Source organism: Meleagris gallopavo, chromosome Z, assembly GCF_905368555.1.
Source record: "Meleagris gallopavo chromosome Z, MGAL_WU_HG_1.1, whole genome shotgun sequence".
Classification (NCBI taxonomy): Eukaryota; Metazoa; Chordata; class Aves; order Galliformes; family Phasianidae; genus Meleagris; species Meleagris gallopavo.
Window position 1 is genome coordinate 32,890,833 of NC_139435.1, and position 21,560 is coordinate 32,912,392.

A 21,560-nucleotide genomic window follows, 5' to 3' on the forward strand; every position below is an offset into this window, starting at 1 on the left:
GGCTGTGGCTAATAATGGTGGGTGGTATTAAGTGGCATAATGCAGTATTAAACTTGGATCTATCTTGTCTAGTGTGTTTATTAGTGACTTGGAGGAGGAAATAGCAGGCGTGCTTGTCAGGTTTGCAGATGACAAAAATCTGAGGTGAGCAGTTATATGGGAACTGCTGAATCACGGCCTGAACCTCTGATTGATCACCTGAGGCGAGCAATGAGTCAGCCACGGGAGCACAGGTGAAGGCAATTCACCTGTGCTGCAGGAAGGGGTGGAGTCTCTCCTAGACCCATTTAAGAGCTGACTACCAGTGGAGAAGGATCTCTTTCTGGAGATCTTTCCTCTGGAGTTTTGCAGTGAGCCCAGGACACCGGTAAGCTTTCTGTCTATTCTCTTTTGTATAATAACCTGCTTAGCTAAACTCTCTGGTATATTCTGTAATTATAACATCTGTACATTCATTGATTATACAGCAGTTGATATGCTTGAGGATATGGCTGCACTGGAGATCTTTGCAGAAATGTGCTGCCTATGGGGACTTCTGTGTGTGTGTGCGTGCTCAAGGCTGTGGGCTCTTGAAGGTACGGAGCCATGTTGGAGCTGTGCTTGGAGAGCTGCAGCCTGTGTGAAACCCACACAGAACAAGTTTGGGAAGGATGGCGTCCTGTGGGAGGGACCCTGCATGGAGCAGTGGCAGAGTAACCATGAGGAAGCTGCAGAGATGGAGTGTTAAGTACTGTCCGCAGCCCCCATTCCCCTATGTTTCTCAGAGTGGGGAAGTAGAAGTGAGTAGATGAGGAAAGTGGTTTCAGTTTGCTCTTAGATTTCACAGCTGTTAGCAATTGGCAATAAATTACATGAATATCCCTTATCTCCAAGGCCAAGCTGGATGGGACTTTGAGCAACCTGGTCTATAGGGAAGTGTCCCTGCCTATTGCAGAGGGGCTGGAACTAGTTGATCTTGAAGGTCTCTTCCAGTCCAAACCATTCCATGATGGTATGATTATGCTGTGTCTGTTTCGTCCATAATGGTAACTGAGAAGTGATCTCCCTGTTTTTATTTCAATCCATGAGCTGTTTTTTTTTTTTTTTTTGGGGGGGGGGGGTCATATTTGCTTCCCCTGTCCTGAGGAGGCGGAGTGAGAGAGTGGCCTAGTAGAGCTTAGCTGCCCATTTGAGTTAAACCACCATATGCTGTGATCTTGATGCCCCCACTTGCACCTTGTTTTTCCTATGTGACGTTAGACAAGTGACTGTACTCCTTTTGGTAGTGGACAGTTCTAGGTGAAGTTGATTACCTCACAGGATATTTGGAAGGGTTGAAAAGCGTATTAAAAATGCTACCTGCAAGAGGGAAATGTTTTATGTGATATCTATGAAGTTATATTATGTTGTCTCATAATTGTTTGTCTGCATTTAGTAAAGTCTGCATTTGTAAAAGGCACACAGTTGATCTTATAGTTCACCACCATTTTTACATATAATCTTCCTGTAAATATTTGTTAGAAAATATAAACCTAAATTTGAGTTTGTCTATCTGTTCCTGACATTCCCTGTTTCTAACTCAGTGCTCTCAGGAATCAATATTGGATGGCAGATTGGCTCTTAACAGGATTGCTTACAAACAATAAAGAATAATAATTTCCCTGTCCTCAGAGACTAAATACAACATTATCACGCTATACTATAGCAGGCTGCAGATTATATTCTAATGCAATATAACATGCCCCTATAATGCTTTTAAAAGATAATTTATGAGCAGATTCAATAATGGTATTGTTCTCAAGTGACTGTAAAAATATTTATAGATAAAAATTGTTTGAATTTTTAAATGATACATACCGAAAAAGTGTTATATGTCACTTTTGCAGACTTACCACTAGACTCAGTAGGGGTCTGAAATTCAACTTGTAAAAGCGGAGAGGAAAAAAAACAAACCTGCTATGTCTTGATTGTCCATTTAATTTAAATTTTAAAAAAGTGCATACTGGCAGATTTTAAGGGAAGGTGACCTAAAAGACAGTAGAATTGCATAGTGTTTTGTTATTTTCTAGTTGGCAAGGTATCTGTAGGAGTACCTGATGTCTGAAGGTTAAAGCTTTTAAAGATGCAGTGAGAGTTTTTCTCTTTTAAAATGAAGCATGCTGAGAAATACATATCCCTGTCAAGAGGAGTCTGGAACTTTAGTTCTTCTGAATAATTAGTTTTGTTAAGATGGGAACTTGAAAAAATGTTCTTAGTTCTGTCAATTCAGAACAACAATAAAAAAAATGAGAACAACAAAACTGTGTTTAAATGCAACTTCCCTTGCTGTGTTTGGAGCTACAAGTAAAACCTTAGTTTTAATTCACCTTCAGTTCAAAGCCTGTGCAAACTGTGCTTCTCCATGCCTTATCTACGTGTTTTTCTTTTCATGTTTTAATTTTTTTAAATTCACCTTGACTTTGAATTTTTGGAGTTTATTCTTCAGTATGAAGTAAATGAAATGCTTATGTAATGTTTTGCCTTGTTGTTCTGCTGTATATCTTTATTTTACTTTAGTTAGGGTCTTCACTTCTCATGGGTAGAAGTGAGTAAGGGTGTTAACAGTAGACTTAATTTTCATGCTTTGCTTTCAGTACTGTTATGTAGAAGCATCATATCTTTTACTGTTGCTTTTATTTTTCTCAGAAACATGCATTTTCTTCCCCATAAAATATAGCTGAGCTATTAGGTATTTTGACTAACTGTATTTTTAAAAGCATTTAATTTAGTATATTTCATAGTATTTTAAAATTTTGAATTCTTATCTGTCAAAATGTACAATTCAAATTAATTTGAAAATCAATTTTTGGAGAATCCACATTTCAGTATGCCTGCTTACACAATTAAACTATTTTCTCAAATACTGTATCAACTAAAAGGCAATTAATGAATTGAGATAATTAAAGAAAATATTTAGGAATTGAATGTAAAAAGTTTGGAGGATTTCATAGTCTTGAATTCCTGACTGGTGTACAAAGATTATACTGAATGCTTCACTATATGATATTATAGTATTTTTCTGTTTCATAGTATGCTGTTTTTAATTTCTATAATTGTATAGCTTCATATAGTTGTATTTCAGACAAAATCGTTTTCTACCTATTCTTTGTTTTTTATCCTGCAGTGGATGATAACTTGAGGATTGGTGAGATCAGATTTTTTTTCCTTTAACTTATACCAGAAGTTCTGCAACTTGTTAGTGCAGTATAGGTAATACACAGATAGCATTTATTCACAGAAAACGTGAGCTACTTTAAACTAACTTTAAAATTTTAAGTTGGCAATTTTCATTTCATGTAAGCCATACTTCTTACCCTTGTGATAAAAACAATCCTCAGGAGAAACCATAAATTATCTGACTTACTACGTTGTAAACCTTATTAGACTTTATCATGTGTTGATAAAATTAACTTTCTCCTGTCATTCGAAATCTATTGTCTGAAAAAAGTAAATTTTGTTATCCAGCCTTTAAGATTGAATGGTGACTGATCAATGGAAAAAAACAGGTGGAATAACCTAAGAGTTATCATGAAACAAAGTTTTTTCTATTTCATTTATTCATTGCTATTTCTCCAAATTAAGATTACTGTTTTTAACATGATGTAATGATTAGTGTCGAAATTCAAAGCGTTTGATTGTAGTGCGCTTCTGATACATCCAGATATGTAACTTCTGAGCTACTTTAAATGAGGAAATTCATTATTCACTGGTTTTAAGTGAATAATTCCAGGGAACTACATTTCAGCGTTTCACAGTATTTTGATATTTGAGATATCATTGGTGAAAGGGAAATATGAGCAATTCTTTATTTCTTTAATTAAATCTTTATTTAAGTGGAGGATTTGGAACACTGTCCTACTAGGAGATGTTTATTTTTAATTTATAGACAAATCCAAGAATACTTACCATACTGAGAATAAATAATTATGAGTGTAATAATGAAGTATGTCTAAAGGCATTGACACACTCTGAAACTCTGATCTAGATAGTGATGTACTATCTCTGTTTCTATTCTTGTCTCAAAACACCCTGGGAGAATCATAACATCATAGAATAGAATCACAGAATAATCATAAAACTTCTTAAAGTCTAAAGCGCTATTCCAAACACCTGGATTTCCAGAGAACTCTAGTTAAGATCACCATGTAGAGACATGTAGTTCTTGTTTGGTTGAGCTGACTTGCTCTGCACGTCTATATTTCCCGGATATATCTTCATACTGTGCTAACGTGTATAGTTAGGCTTTCAGTAAAAAAGGAGTTGTGACTTTGTTTTCAATGAGCAATTCCATTTTTTTTCCTCGTTTACCATTTCTTTTTCTGGATTGGAAGTGCAAAATCAGAATATAGGAGTCTGACAAGGAGTATCACAAAAAAATTATATCCAGAATTCTGTGTTAAAATACTGTATGATCTTTGGAGAATTTTAAACAGTAAAAGTACAGCTGGTTTTTGTAAGTAGTAACTTTTTTCCTGTTTGATACCAATGCAAAAAAGCACTGTTTGATTTGCAAGGATTTTATTCTACTCTGCAACAAATGAATTAGGTGAAACTTCTTAGAGTATGTGTCCACCTAAAATTTGAAATGCTTTTTTTTCCTGAATATCACATTTTCCAAGTATGCATACATGCATATATACGTATTTATATTTCCTTAGAACACAATAAATACATGCATATGTATGTGCAGATACATACACATATGTAGACATGTAGATAATATGCATAATTTTTAGTGGATTTCAACTCTTTCCTATATGTTACTTTTAATATATTCTAAATGTTTTCTTCGCAGGCGTTGGAAACCAATTTAACAGATGCAAGAGAACAACTGAAAGAGTTAAGTAGTAAATGCAGTAACTTGTCATCTCAGCTAGCTGTGAACCAGAAAGAACTCACCCAAAAAGAATGCAATATGAACAGGATTAAGTAAGTATTTCGTGATTTAAACTTGATTTGACATCTGAATCTTCTCAAACAGTACATTTTCATAGCATACTTTTCCATGAAATGTAAAATGTCTGAATGAGTAGCAATAAATACAAACTCTTTAATACTAATATTGGGTTTGAGAATGACCAGTCTCCGCCCTAAGTAACAAAATATAAGTGATGTAATCATTTTAAATGGAGACGGCAAATGCCCTGAACTTAAAAAGTTAAAGGCAGGCTTAATTTTTTTCTAATTATCAGATTTTACTCTAGAGTCAGCAAGAATCTAAATAGGCCTGTGCTAAAAATTTTAAGTGAAATGACTTAAGCTTTATTCTAAGTCTTAAACTTAGAAGATGAAGTCTAAGTCTTAGAAGAATAAGTAATCTTATTCTTACACTGGATTTAGAAGACAAATATCACATTTTTTGAGATATGGAAAAGAATGGAAGGGAGGAATGAATATATGAATTGACTAGACTACTGAAGCCTCAAAATGATGTAGATGACAAAAGTCAGATTGGTACCTTTAAGTGGATTGAGAAGAAGTTGTACATTCTTCTCTTCAGTATTCCCTCAAGCTATGCTTAAATTGCTGTGGTTGGGATAGAGCTCATTTGTATGAATGTTCTACTCTCTAAATAGAGATATGTTTACAGTAAGGAGTCAGTACTAATCTTTCAAGTATTTCTAGTAAACAACTAGAAATATGATCTTTGATGCATCTGAAGTACATGATCTTCCTAGTATTTGTTTAAGACTACTGGAAAAAGTGGTATCTAATTATTTTCATATTTAAAAGACTAAGTGGTTGAGTTCTCAATTTTCAAACAAAGTAAGGAAGGTTATAGAAAATAGGTAATAGAAAATTTTACTGAAAAAATCCTGCAGTAAGTTCTCCCTGGAGCCTTCTGCAGGCTGAACAGCCTCAGCTCTTTTAGCTTGTCCTCGTAAAAGAAGTATTCCATCCCTTGGATCATTTTTGTGACCTTCCTCTGGATACACTACAACAGGTCCATGTCTCTCTTGTATTGAGGACTCCACACCTAGACGCAGTACTCCAGGTGAGGCATTACCAGCACGAAGCAGAGAGACAGAATCACCTTGTTGCCCTGCTGGCCACTTCTTTTGATGCAGCCCAGAATACAGTTGGCTTTCTGGGTTGTGAGGGCATACTGCTGACTCATGTCCATATTGCCATCCGCCAGTACTCCTAGTCCTCTCTCAGCAGGGCTGCTCTCAGTTGTTTCGTAAGTTTTTAATACTGATCTTTCCTTGAATTAGTTTTATGATTGGATATCATGCATTTTTCTTAATAACGTTTTATTTTTCCTGTAAGAATTCTTTGGTTTTGTATTTAGCAGTTAAAAAAAAAAAAAAAAAAAATATATATATATATATTAATATATATTATATCTATTATAATATATAATATTATATATATATTAATATATACTAAATTTATAATATATAATATATTTTATATAATATATTATATATTATAATATATATTAATATATTAAAATTTTTTATTATATTTATATTAATTTTAAAATAGATTGTTTAGTCTCACCTTTCTTCTTGTTGCTAACCTCCACGCAATTCCAGCCCAGCTATCAGCACCCTTATCGTCTGCACTCACCCAGCACAGAGACACAAGAGACTCACGCCATAGGGTATAACTCTAGTGCCAATTTAGTGCTGTGCCACAACTACCTATATACCTTGACACGCGACCGCCCCATGAACCCGTGACCCGTCAATTACCACCCAGAACCACCCCCTGTAACTACCACCCACACTGTGTACTGCGCACACTTCTGTAGCTCGAAAGTCAGTTTATAAGATTTTTAGAAAAAGGTTTTATCTAAGAAAAAGTGGTTTAACTCTGGATCAGCAGCTCAAACTCCTTTTCCTCTGTTAAATGGTCAGATTCCACTTTTGTTTCTGTATAAAGAACTGTAGATTTTTCTACAGGTCTAAAATGCTAATGTGGAAGTGATTAGATAAATATTTACAGTGTTTCAAGCAAAATCTCCTTAGGTTACTGTAATCTTACTTTTGTGTCTGAACTGAATTATTTCTGCTCTTCTGTTTTGATGTTCAAAAAAGCTATTTTTCATGCAGGCTTTTCCCCATAACTTGAAGAGTTCATTTAAGTTTCTGTAATTTTTTTATTTCTCATTGTATACATCTGGAGATTCTACTCTAACAAAGTCGGTTGCTTTTTTCTGTTTGTTTTTTAATAGTCTCTACTATCAGTAGATAGTAGAGATCATGGATTTAAACACTACTCTGTGTATCATGATGTGTTTGGGAAAAAGGCCTACATATCTTCTAACTTTTATGCTTAGCTGGAAGAATATTCTGTTTTCACTTAGTGTTGCTGATGGAGAATTTTTGCTTACATTTGCATTTATTTGGAGTGTATAGTATGCAGCATTACTACCTGTACTTACATTTGTATGTATATATCCCACTTGTATGTGTGAATATACACATCTAATTATGTACACATCTATAAAGAATGTTTTAGTTGTATGTGTGAGATACGTATGTGAATATAGGCACATATATTCATAGTGCCTATCATTACCTTTGTTACACTCAATTTTTAATTATTTATTCTGTTCCATGCTCATTTAGGGGTATAATTTTAAGTTGCAGTTGACATTCTTAACCTGCAATAAAAGGCAGGTGTTCCTTCTGTGGAGTGCTTAGTAGTTTGTTGATTTGAGTAAGTATGTTAGTAGATATTTTGGTCAGAAATTCATTTTATCTTGTAACTATTTTTCTGATTATCATGATGTTGATTTTGTATATGGCTAGAGAAGGCCTTCCAGGATATTTGAGTTTGAGAATCTCTAATGATTGAGACTCCACAACCTTTTTGGGCAGCATGTTCCAATGTTTGGCCTCTGTTTGCCAGATAAAAACATTCTTCTGAGGTTGATTTTGTGATTTTGTTCTTTCTCTCTTTTCCCATCACTGAGAAGAATCTGTCTGCATTTTCTTTATGCCCACCCATCATATATTCATAAATAGTATTTATGAAGATGTGATTGGAGAACCTGTGCAAAGTTAACAGTTCTCTGCTGTAACTGCAGTGCAAAATGGTGCATTTTCTAGTATATGCTCACCATCTTGGAGATGATACTGAAGTGTACATTAGATTTCCAGCCACACAAGATGTGACAAGTGCTAATATGTGTCTCTATTTCAGTGATTGCACTTATGAATGGAATCAAATTAGTATATATGAAGTACATATTGCAATTGTACTTCTGTTTTGTTTCAGAGTTCTTGCTGCATTTCTATCATGGCTGTTTTAGAGATGCTACTTTACATCTCATTGAAAACAGTAAGACTTGAATACTGTAAAGTTAGCATGTCCATAAGTGTTCCCTTGTATTTGCTTGTTAACAGATTCTTTTAGCAGTGGCTTTTTTTGGTGTGTGTGACATTGTCTAGATAACTCTGTGGTTGCAGCTCTGTAATTATTCAGATGATATACTACTTAGCAAAGGCATCAGCTTATTATGTAGTATTGTGTTTTTTTTTTTTAAAGTTCCCTAAATGAGAATAGTTGCTTTCTCATTCTGTGATTTCTCAGGAATTCACACAACAGTTGTTGTTGATGCTTATCTTTTGTACGGTAATCTTTGGGCATGTCCAACAGTATTATCAAAATGTAATGATAATTGATAATTCTTGTTAGTTATAGGCAAAGAGAAGTCATCTACATTTTGGAGTTCATCAAGTAAGGGTATTAGATGTTGTTGTTGTTATTGTTATTATGCTTTTGAGGGTATTAGTATTACAACAAAACTTAGTTGAAGGGATAAATTTATAAAATTATCGTTTTATGTTTGTAAATATTCCAAGTTTGTAATTGTTTTATAGCCTATGTTTCACTATATTCACTATAATCACTCAATTACTACTGATATGTTTGTAGAACTTTAACTGTTTATTTATGTGGGTTACTCTGAAAATGATGTCTCCTATTTATTTCTGTTGTAATGACAACAAAGATCACAATTATGCTATTTAATAGAGCAAATTCTCAGCTACAAAACAAGATTTTTCCACGTAGTCACCATCACGACAACATTAGCTATGTGTTTTTGATAACAATGAAAAAAAGTCTGCGTGCTGCGCTCCTAAAAAAATCTTCATGGCTGTCTGCAACATGGCTAGTCTCTGTTGCCACTCCTGAAACTCACCTCCCACCACCTACTGTGTTCACACCTACTGTTTAGTTTCCAGAAATATTCAGCAAGTGTCAGTGAATGTCATTTTATCTGTATGGAGGAATTCAATACCACACCTTTACTTCATATGCGCTTTCATGTCAGATGTCATTCTGTCAGACAGTAACAAAATGTGATTGGTGGGAAGGCTCAGTCTCTACTGCCATACCATCAACATCTGCCTCTGACGTTATGGGACAACATAGAGAAATAGGAGGCATTACTTTCAAAGCAGACCAAATATACTGTGTGATGCAATACATACCAAACTCTATTTATGGTTTTTAAGATTTGCTGTTGTCACAGACAAAACCAGTTTGTCAGAAGATGTAGTTCATATGTCCAAGATGTAGGTGCATTTCAGGAAAGAGAATTACATTAAACACATGCAAATTAAAAAAAGCTTTTATCTTTATTTTCTGTCAGCTATAGTTAAAAACAAAACAAAAACACAGAACTTTACAGTCTGTGTTTTACAAATATTTTACATCTTGACACTTAACAGCTAAAGAGTTAAGTAAATATTGACTACAAAGTGGTGATGCAGTAATGAAAATCTATTTTGGAGCAGTTGGAGCCTTAGAAATTGAAAGACATTCCCTTTTGAAAATTAATTGTTCTGTAGATATTTTACAGAAGTATGTGGTAAATATTTTATCTGTAACTTCTGTTGCTTATAAGGCAATTGGCAGAAAAAATAAATGAAAATAAGGAGCTTGTTATCTTCAATAAAACCATTTGAACACAGTTGTTTAGCAGAGATTAATGTTGTCCTCTTCTTAATTTCTCTTTATTGCTTCCTTTGTACAGAAAGGAGTTACAGGAGCTGCAGAATCTTTACAAACAAAACATTGCACATACGGCACAACAGGCTCAACTGATACAGCAGCTTCAAACTCTTAATACTGACACACAAAAAGTACTGAAGGAACAGGAAGATGTGCACACAACTGAAGCAATATCATATCAAAAAGTATGTTTTATGATCACAAGGTCCATATTACTATGTATACAATATGAATAGTATAGTAAGGAATCAAAGCACTGTGTAGTGGTGTGTCCCTTACAACTCAGGATCTTTGTTTACCAAAATATGCTTGTTGAAGTAACAAGGTTTCTTGGCCTAATTACATTCCAGCAGCTATGATCTCTTCTGTATATTGAATTAATGATTTACTTACATTTGAACAGATATGGAAGAAGTGAGAAGCATATCAGCTTCTCTGTGTAACTTCGGTTATCTAGATTTTTTTTATCTCCTCTCCTCGAGGCTTCAATTAGTGTTTTAAAATAGTCTCAAGAATTAAATTTACTCTGCACAATAGCAGTTTTGCCAGTACAGCAGTGGAAGAAGGAGTTTATCCTTTCCTGTGGAAAATATTTTGGTAGTGTAAGTTACTTTCCTGTGGAAAATTAATAGGTATGCTGGCACTGCCAGAGGCCAAGCCTCTTCTAACCTAGGCTTAGCTCAAAATTCATGGCTGCTTCAGAAAGCTGGCTCACAGTTCTTTGTCTAAGCAAAACTTAGGGCTTCTGCTTACTTAGTGATAAAAGAAGAGTAAGAATACTGTAGTACTGAAGACAAGCCAGTGATTTCAACTCGCAGATGACCATAAAATCTATTACTTTAGAATGTCTGAATTCATTTTTTTCCACCAGCATAGAGGAGTGATAGGAGTAAGGCTTACATCTTAAGCTAGGAGAAGACAACCCAAGTATTCTGATAAATGACTGTTGTGGTAGTGGTGGACAGACAGTCTTTTTGCATTTCTCAAAACATTTAATATGCCTTGAAAAAACCTTTTTTTCTTTCCTTTTTTTTAAAAAATAAAAGTGAGCTCCTTAAATCAGAGCATAATAGATCTTCTAATTTGTCAAATTCAGTCAAGAGAACTTTGGAGCAGAAAAGAAGTTTTTTTCCTTTACCATAACATCCTGTTATACACTTCTGACTAGTAAACTGTATAAAATATCAAACTATAATTTCTTCAAAGGAACCTGCAGTTCCCAAGTGGTAAGGTCTTCTGAAGTCACAAGAGGCATTTGGAAAACTCAACATCTATAAAAATGATACGAATGCCTGTTTTTTCATTGAATGAGAAAGGCAAACAGTTGTGGACAAATGTATGTTCTGTTTGTTTTCTCTGTGTTATTAATATGCTGGCTGCAACAGCTAGATAAGGATGTGTTAGCTAGTCCATAGACATTCACAAAGGAATATTTTTTAACTGCTCCAAATGGCATTGAGCCTATCAGCTGGTACATCCTATGATATATTGTCCCTTACAGCGAGCTCAATGACCTCTCTGTTAATGGTCAGATAGGCAGTACATGCTATAGCTGAGGCAGTGTGGCTAGCTGACATACTCCAAGTTCATTGTAACAGTCTGCCATTTAGGAACAACTGCTCTTTGCACTGATGTTGATGTGGGTAGTATGAAGTATGAATAGACTGAGTAGAGAAAATATCTTTCTATTTAACCGAGATCAAGGTCATGAACTTGCACTGGATTATGTATAAATCCACTGAGGACTACAGTTCTCTTCCAAGTCAAGCTATAGTGGGCAACATATATATGTGAAGATCTGTAATCTGTTTCATCAGGTTACGTTGACTTGACATACAGATACCTTTTCCTTTTCTTTTTAAAATTTATTTTAATACAGATTTTAAGGGTGCCATGTTCACAATAACTCTTTTATGTTATAACATCTATGGAAACAAATTGATATCTGTTTCATATTACAGCTATAGTTCTCATTCTCAAGGATAGGGAATATTTTTCTAAAATGCATAGCATCTGTTTTAGTGGTCCCACATACTCAGGGGACTTCATTCCTGTGCTGGATTTAATGAGACTCAATAGATTTGTCCTCACTGACAATTTCAAGGTGGAGATACTTCAATCAATACTAAGGATAATAAGACAAGAAGAGATTCTGAACTCCTTAGCTAGCTTATCACAGTTTTCTGGAATTTACAATTTAGGGCCTTTGTATAACGCAGTGCTTTCTCTTGATCTGATGTAGCCTTAAGGATCTTTGTTAATTGTGCTGATTAAAAATCTCTTTGTAAAAAGCCCTTTTAGTGAGATGGAAATATCATTATTTGTCATTAAATAGGAAATGATCATTAGTATACTGAAACTTAGCCCTTGAAACAACAAATAGAGAATATTGTGACTTTGGTACAGTAGGTACGTACAGTGAAGAAAAGCAATGCTCAGTAGTAGATTTTTGGGTAATTAGAAAACAGTAAGATTTTTTCAGTTGTGAGGCATCACAAAAATTTGCATCAAGTCTATCTAAGGTAGTTGAAAAGAGTATAGCATCAGATGCGTTTTCAGATGTTGTAGTTAATTTTGTGCCTGCGGTTGACTTTACCAGTCCTTTTCATGCAGTTAGTCTGGGGATATAGTTGGCTTTCCTTTGAGTCTAAGAAATTGTAATCAGAATGTGAAGTTACTGGCTTTGCTAGCTAAGGTTAAATTTCACCACTAAATTTCACCAGTCTTTTTCAGGACAGGAACATCTAAGCGTAGTTAAAAAATCACATGTACATACTTAATTTTATTCAAGTAGCATTGATTCCACAAAATAAAAACTAAAACCAAAAACATATATAAATATTAGAAATGACAGTTTGTTCCGTGAGTTGGAACAAAATAAATTTGTTTTCTCACATAGGATAAGAGCTGAGAGAAACTAACTGTCAGTCAAATGTACTAAAGGTTAGATCAGTGGTAAGTGAATGATCATCCTGTTAGTTGACTTTCTAGGTAAAAGCTTTCAGGAACTTATATCTTTATTTATGATTATATTGCATTTTAGTTCCATCTATGACACTGTTTTCTGTTGTTAGGAGGTTTATTTATTTATTCTGTACCAAACTCTACTAGTATTGTTTCCATACTATCAAGTGGACTTTCAACATGCTAAAAGTGAAGAAATTCTGTACACACTATACATTTGTCAAGATGATGCTAAACTCTGCACTCACAGGTAATATTCTTAAAATTTGAAAAATCCTGTGTTGAGTGTACAAGAAGAGACGTATAAAGAAAAATCTTAAAATTAAGCTTATTAAAGTTTTTTTATAGTACCTACTTTGATTTAGATTAATAATAATTTAATATTTCCGAGTTTTTTTGACTAATCAGATTGAGCTCACAATGAAAGTTTTAAAACTGCACTGTTAACGTTTTCCTGCATTAACCAATTTGGTGTTCAGTACAACCCTGCTGAATGTCCACTCCATTCTGTGCAGAGAAGATAGCTTATGTTTCTGAGATTGAAGTCTTATGATATGGAATATAATTTTTGTCAATTTAGGTCAGTTGCCCTGGCTGTATTCTCTCCCTTCCTCTTGCTCTCTGCAGATTACTGGCCTTCAGAGGCAGATTGAGAGGTGCTGTAGAGCCAGCCTTGATGCTGTGCAACACTGCTTGTCAGTAGCCAAAATACTGGTGTGAAATTGACAGCACCAGATGGGCCTCTGTGGAGAAAGTGAGTTCTATCCCAGGCAGACCTAGTACAATCCAGTGAATGTTCTGTGTGTAGTCTGGAGTGCCTTTTCAGTTTCATCCTTGAACTCCTCCAGCTGGTTTCCGTCCTTATTCTCCTGGAATTCTCCTTGAGTATTGTGATCTAGCGACATGACTTTCTAGTGAGAGTACCATAGTAGTTACCCTTATAGTAGTACTGTGTCTTAATTTAGACTTTTTTTTCCCATTTATTTCTTAACTTCATGTCCAGTATTACTATAGTGTATGGGGCTGCTGAATCACGGCCTGAACCTCTGGTTGATCACCTGAGGCAAGCAGTGAAGGCAATTCATCTGTGCTGCAGGAAGGGGTGGAGCCTGTCTCCACCCCTCCTAGACCCATTTAAGAGCTGACTGCCAGTGGGGAAGGATCTCTTCTGGAGATTTACTCCATTGGAGTCTATTTTGTGAGCCCAGGACAGGGTGAGTGTCTTTCTTTTCCTGCTCCAATATAATAATTACATCAGCCAAGCTCCTGGACACACTATACCATCTGTATATTCATTGATTGTGCACTATAGGCTAGCATTCATTTCTTCAGGTCTCTGCAGTGACGTGCAGTATTCAAAGGGGTGAACACTTTGTTAATCGTTTAATGAAAGATAATATTTTATACACTTCATATATATATAATATATAGTTTTATTATTTTATATAATTGTTTTATCATTTTATATAATTGATTTGTTACATTTTAATGAGCGGATGTATTCAAGTGTTTTAGATCCTCCCAAGGATATCCTTTTGAATGAAATCTCTTAGCTGTCTTCGCTTTCTGTACTTTAGTTGATATCAGGAAAAAATCTGTGAGTGTGTTAACTAAATAATCCTTGGATTAAACAGAACTGGAAAATGTGTTGCAGCTGTTAATTGCATTCAGTATACAGGACCAGTCTAAACCTGGTTTAAAATAAATCCTGCACACTTGTATAATGCGTTCATTTCTGCCAACTGTTTCACAATTTTTTTCCAATTGCACTATGATTGTGGCTAATATAGTGTCTGGTAAATTACATGGGTGAACTACCTAGTTTTATTAGCTTTTATTGCGACTTCTCAGCCTTCTTTGGCTTGACCTAACTTGCTGTCACATGTATTTAATGGCTATTGCTATTTTTCTATGGTGTATGTGTATATTTATAAGGAAGGACTTTAAATCTTTTCTTCTGTCCTATAAATATATTTTTATCTCATCTTGGGGATTGAACAATTTTCTCATCAAACCTTACATCTTATTAACAATTATGTGAGGTGTAACTACTCACTCTTTTGAACTCCATGTTTCACTCTTTTCTCTGAAAATTACTAGTTCTGATATAAATAATGTATAGTATTTTTTTTTCTAGTCAGTGTTCTTTCTCTGATCCTCTAATCTTTTACACATTGTCAGCTCTACACATGAATTTCTGCTTTTTTTTTTAGTGATTGACCTATTTGACCATAGTATTCAATTTTGTATGTTCAAAAATGCACACACAAGAATGCTGTATGGCTGTGATGTTTCTTCTAAACTAGTTGCAAAATGAGCAGAAAATACCTGCATAATCCCATACCAAAGTTTAAGCATGTATTAAATCCACAAAACAATGATGATGGCCATAAATGAAAAGACTAGGAACCAAGCTGAAATCTGGACACTTATCTCTGAGCAGTAGATAAACCTATTTATTTTTATTTAATTTTAATTTTGAATTTTCCTGGTGTTAAACACTGTTTAATCTCACTCCTGTAAGCTAGTGCATTGATGTTATTTGAAAAAAATGCATATAACTCAGTGTAAAAGGAGTAATTTTGTGAATGTGCATGTCTGTTTCAGCTAGTTTTAAACTTCAAACATCTGTGTTCAGTTGTTGTTTTCAAAGCAGGGAAGATTGGAAAAGTTTATGCAAGTAAAAAAATATGCTATTAGTCTTGTCCTGCTGCATACTTAGTACTAAAATTATGCATTAGCTACACTGGAGGATGTGGCTGCCAGCTTAAAAAAAGCATTATATTTTTGATGTTCTCGATTCATCTTACTAGGATGCTACCTTTCAGATACTGTAATTATGACCACTTAAGTGCTGCTAGACATAAAACCAGCAAATTGTCATTTCAGTATGATGTAGCTAATGAGCTTATATAGCTATTGCTGGAAGTAACTGTGTCTTGATGTCCCATACATTTGGAAAGACATTATCTAAAAATAAATGTTTTTGATAAATGAACAGGAATTTTCCTGTGAAATACTTATTTCCACAGTCAATTGCTTAATCGTGAACTTCAGTTTCCAGAGTTGATGAAACTATCTTAAATAATAAGAAAAATTCAGTAGGCATAGAAATTTCAATGTAAAGTTCCATTTTTTTTAAGGCTGAATACTCAGTGAAATTATCAATGTATCTGGGCATAGAATTAATTTTGCCTAGGAGACATGATTTCTAATCTGTTTTGGGAATTGGCAAGATGTAATTACTTTATCCTTTGGGAGTCATTAGGAGTAGAAGATGATAGGAAGAAGGAAAGGAATGAGGTTCATTGTTTCCAAATCTCCTACAGAGCAATAGGTAGACTCCTATAGGTAGGTAGTTTCCAAATCTAATAGATTCATTTTTCAAAGGCTTTAAACTCAATGCTATGTAAGTTGACAACGAAGTGTATCATTTAAGTAAAGGCAACAAGACAAAGACCAAAATGAAGTGTAAAGTAATGTCTTTAGTTGTAAAACAACTGCCACAAAAAAATATTGATAGACTCTATGTTTCTGATTTTAATATTTGATTAGTTTCTTTTGGGTGAATGGCAGAAATGGTCTTTCCAAACCGCTAGCTGCAGAAGTGCATGCCTTGTTCAAGTTATTTCATTGTAGAATAATGAAAGGGAAATTGTTTATTTGGAGAAAAAGAGCTTTTAAAGAAATAAAGAACTGAAATGAAAGAAGTGAGGAATGTAGGTTTGAGTAGTAAACCTATATACTTTCCCTCAGTATGCAAACTGCTGTTTATTTAGCTACAAGTTTATTTTTCAAGTTGTTTTTTTTTTCTTTAATAAAAATGTGATTTTGTTTTTAAGGCCTCCTATCTTTATATTAAAAATAGGAAAGTGGAGGAATGTAATAGATGTTTTCTTATTCTCATGAAATAAGTTACTCTTGTAAGGTACATGGCAGGTAGTGCTTGTTATTACTTAGGTGTAGTTATAGAATTTGTTAATGCATATGGAATCTCCTATACAGTAACAACAGAATATTTGAGATATTCTGGTTTCATCAAGAACTGTTGAACAGCCACTGGGATAACAAATTCTAATAGCAATTTTGGGTTGTATAGCTTGTATGAATAAATTCTCCCAGAATGATTATTTGAACAGCTATTTTTCAGTTCATACAAAGTGCTGTGGACATTAGTGAATTCAGTGTATTGCTATCCAACAGATATTAAAAATGTATGTTTTTTTAAATATAAAAATATTCTACATAAGACAAGGATGTTATCTGTATTCTCAATCCTTTAACATCATTCCCAGGAAAGATGCTTTTTTTTTCTAACTTCTATTAAGTGATATTTTTTTCTCTCTATATTTTATATAACATACTAAAAAAAAAGGTAAGTCTTGATTTTTAGGTACCCATTTTTGTTAGTAAATGCCATAAAAAAGCACTTGAAGCTGCTAATACTCTGATGTAATGTGTATATGTACAATTAATGGATATATCAATGTTATGGTATAATAGAAAGCTTAGCTATGATGTAATTACACCAAAGTAGGAAACAGAAAGGATAGGTAGACTCACCCATAACCTGGGCCCACAAGTGAAACTCCAGTAGAGTGGATCTCCAGAAGAGATCCTTCCCTAATCGCAGTCAGCTCTTAAATGGGTTTAGGAGAGGTGGAGCCAGGCTCCACCCCTTCCTGCAGCACAGGTGATTTGCCTTCACCTGTGCTCCTGTGGCTGACTCATTGCTCACCTCAGGTGATCAGTCAGAGGTTCAGGCTGTGATTCAGCAGCCCCATACAGTATATATATGGAAGAACTTGTTTGAAACTTAGAATTTGTTACAATCATTGTTTTCCACTGTTTATAGAGCATGCTATGATGCAGGTGGACATGAAATAAGAAATGATTGTCCAAAGAGAAGGTGATCTTTGTGTTGAAGTTACTTAAATTATATTCCCTCTTCTTCTTTTCTCGTGCATTTACATTTCTGCCTACAGTGATGTTATTTTTAATCTCTTTTTTTTTTTTCTCCCTTTTACAGCTTTATAATGAATTGACTTTGTGTTTTGAAACTTTAAAAAGAAATGAAATTCAGCTGCAGCAAAGGTATGCCTCTCTTCAGGATCAGTTACTTGGAAAAGATCAGAAGATTTGTCAGTTACAGGAACAGCTTCAGCAGGCTCACGATGCTTTAAATATGTTACATCAGAATTCTTCTCATGATTTACAGGTGAGACTGCTTCTGGAATAGCACAAGTTATTTCTTCTTGTTTTAAATTAAGCTTCTGGACAAAGCAGTTCTATAGGAAATTGCAGAGGATTTTATTGGTTTGTTTCTTAAGGAAAAAATGTGCTATTTTGTGCCTGCAGTTCTTTGATTTTCTGCTTTTGCTGATGGTATCTTGCAAGTAAATTGTATCTGCCCTAGGAAAAAAACTGAGTAATAGTGTCAATATTCATCCAAACTCTTATTTTTTTTTTCTCAAACAAAGCTATGAAAAACACACACAAAAAAATAAAAAAAATAATAAAAAAAAAGCTTTTATTCCTGGGGAAAAAAGTGAAATTTTTGCATTTTCTCTGTGAAAATGAATTGTATGGGTCTTCATTTGTTGTGTTGTTCCTGACCATGGAAATAAATTTCAGATTATAAGGAAGTATTTTGGTAGAAAGATTTATTTAAAAATCTCTAAGGGTTAGTGTACCATTTGGAACTATTATAATCTTTCACTAATACGCTTCCAGCTTTGTAATTTGCTGGATCTTACACTTACATTTGACATTTTCCAAAGGCCATTTTATTACTTTCCTATGACTTAAGGAGAAGCAGTGTTGTCAGCAACACTGGGGAAGTGATTGTCTTTCTGTAGGCAGCACTCCTGAGACCACACCTTCAGTAACCTGTTTGGTTTTGTCCCCTCATTACTAGGAAGATGTTGAGTTGCAGGAATGTGATCAGAAAAGAGCGCTGAAGTTGGTGAAGGGACTAGAAAATGCGAGTTATGGGTAACAGCTGATGGAATTGGGATTGTTCAGTTTGGAGAAGAATGAGAGGAGAGTTCATCACTCTGTAAGGAGAGCCTGAGAAGTGCAACAAGGGTGGTGTTGGTCTCTTTATTCAGGTGACTAGCGATAAAGTGTGAGAGCATGGCCCCAGTTTGCACCAGGATAGATTTAGATTGTACATTAGGAAGAATTTCTTCATGGAAAAGGTGAGTTTGAGTTTTGGAACTGCTTGCCCAGGGAATTGGTAGTTACCATCTCTGGAAGCTGTTCAGTAGACACATGAACATAATAGTTAGTGACCTGATTTAATAATGGATTTAGCAGTGTTAGCTTGACAGTTGGACTAGATGATCTTGAAGGTCTTTTCCAACCTAAATAATTCTGTGACTCTATGATTCTCTGCAAAGGTCTTCCCACAGTGATATTGTAATCTCTTTTCCTTGATTTCTTCCTTTTTTTTTTTTTTTTTTCCAATGAAATATCCTTACATATTTTGTATTTACTAGCGTTTTTGGAAGAGCAGGGAAACTACTGCAGGTGATAGGTTTGGTAAATGCAAAACTTAGCTTGGATAGGTAATGTAGATCTGTAACCAAAGATTGTATTCATGAACACAAAGAAGCCTAGATTATAAAAAAGCATGCTGTTTAATTCTTAAAAGTTTATATTGGTGACAATCTACTTTAAAGCAAAAGAGTATAATATCTCCCTGGATTTGTTCTTAATGGTCATTTTAGAGTTATTCTAATTTTATCCGAAGTATTAATTGTTTAAGATTCCTTATTTTAAGACTCTTAGCCTCTTTTTTATAAGATTTTTAAACTTCCTCTTTATTTGATGTTTTTGTTTTACAAATAATAAAATGGATGAAGTGGAAGTCTTTCTTTGTTCAGATTTTTTATGCATCCTTAACCTTTTTTATTTCTTTTAGAAATGCTTTGGTAAATGTTTTCTTGAAACTTTAGAAATATAACTGATATGAAGTTTTTGCAATTTGTCAATTGTCTGACTTGGATATTGTCTCAAAGGTAATTACACAGTCAGATTGTGTCCCAAGTGAATATGGTGTAAATCTTTGGCATTAGCTTTTGTCTGTATTATCCTGTATAGTTTAGTAATATTAGCAAATTTTATTGCTAACAAAGATCTTGTTTACTTCTTTAAAGAACTTCAGGAAATTTCTGAGTAATAAGGGATATTCTACAGGCTAATAACAGCCTACAGTCATCAGCTCTACTTTACATTTCATTTCCTTTAGATGTTTTAAATGAGTCAAATCTAGTGTGTGTTGTTACTGTAAGCTTTGTTGATTTAGTCTCTGCCTTCTTGTGGTGGCATCTGAAGTATGTTAACTAATATGGTCTGTGTATGGACTATGCTTAAAACTGTTTCTCTTTGTCCTGTCATTATCAGACTGTGTAAAAAGTCTCTCCATCTTTCTTATAAGCTCCCCTTAAGAACTGAGGGAATGCAGAGAGATTTTCCTATGGTCTGTCTTTCTGCAGGCTGAACAATCCCAACTGCTTTAGCCTTTCTTTGTAGAAGAGGTGCTCCAGCTCTTCCACTGTTTTTTTTGCCCTTCTCTTTACCTGCCATGATGAGAAGTATATGTGCTTATATAGTAAGCTAAATGTAGTGTACAAACCTTCTTTTTTTTTTTTTTTTTTTTTTTTTTTTTTTTTCAGTGGATCACTCTTAATCCAGGCTGGGATGGAACTAATTATTTGTGTTACAAAAGCTGCATCATCATAAGGGAATGATGCATAGTAACTAATTGTGGTTACTAAACCATATACGTTCAACATACTTAATGTTTTGTCTTAATTAACATTCTTTCATTCCGCTGTAACAAATATTCCAAATTGTGTTCTGACTGAAAGACATGCATGTGCTTTCTGAAAAGTGTCATAATATTCCTTCTTGAGTGCATTTTGATGACAGCCATATATTGTAATAGTAATAAAATTACTAAGTCTACCATTTTGCTTAAATATTGGAAAGATAGTGACTGTTGTGTACTTACACAGCGGTAGTTTCTACAAGGGGGAAAAAAGTTATCTATCATTAATTCTGGGACCTGTTAGTTAGGAGGCCTTCTAAACCTGCTGTCTCTTGATTGCATCATCAATAGAACAGAAAATAATGGATGCATCTACCAACTTTTCTTATTAATGTTTTTTGAAAACAGTTCTTAAATGAAATTGGAATATTGGATTAAACTGCAGTTACATTTCTATCATAAAGTACTGGCTTTTTGAGCATGTTGAGATGAGTGGCTTGCTGAACATTTTTTTTTTTGAACATGCTGTCTCTGTCAGCAGTACTAGTACACCTTCATTGGATTTTCACTAATCAAAAGGTTATAGATCAGTGTTATGTAAGAAAGCTTTTTTTTTTCCTCCTGTTATTTGCAGTTTTTTTACTGTTGAAATTATAATTTAATCTGGAAGAAAAACAGATTTTATATCATCAGACTTACTGTCTGGACTATCTCAGTCCCCATTTATTAAGGGTAATAATTACTGGTTTTCTATTAGTATTTCACTAATTTCAGTTTATTAAGCGTATATCACACACACAGATTTTGATTGAAGTGGTAAAAAGAGAAAAAT

At 34.2% G+C, this 21,560-nt stretch overlaps 1 protein-coding gene across 2 annotated transcripts in view; it reads left to right on the forward strand.

Moving 5' to 3' along the window:
• The window catches only part of CNTLN (centlein), a 183,985-nt gene that overhangs the window by 48,185 nt on the left and 114,240 nt on the right, over positions 1-21,560 (forward strand). For both annotated transcript variants that reach the window (XM_085213135.1, XM_085213137.1), the window contains exons 7-9: positions 4,814-4,947; positions 10,013-10,175; positions 17,984-18,172. In XM_085213135.1, coding sequence (XP_085069261.1) covers positions 4,814-4,947; positions 10,013-10,175; positions 17,984-18,172 — 486 coding nt within the window. The remainder of the gene's footprint in view (positions 1-4,813; positions 4,948-10,012; positions 10,176-17,983; positions 18,173-21,560) is intronic.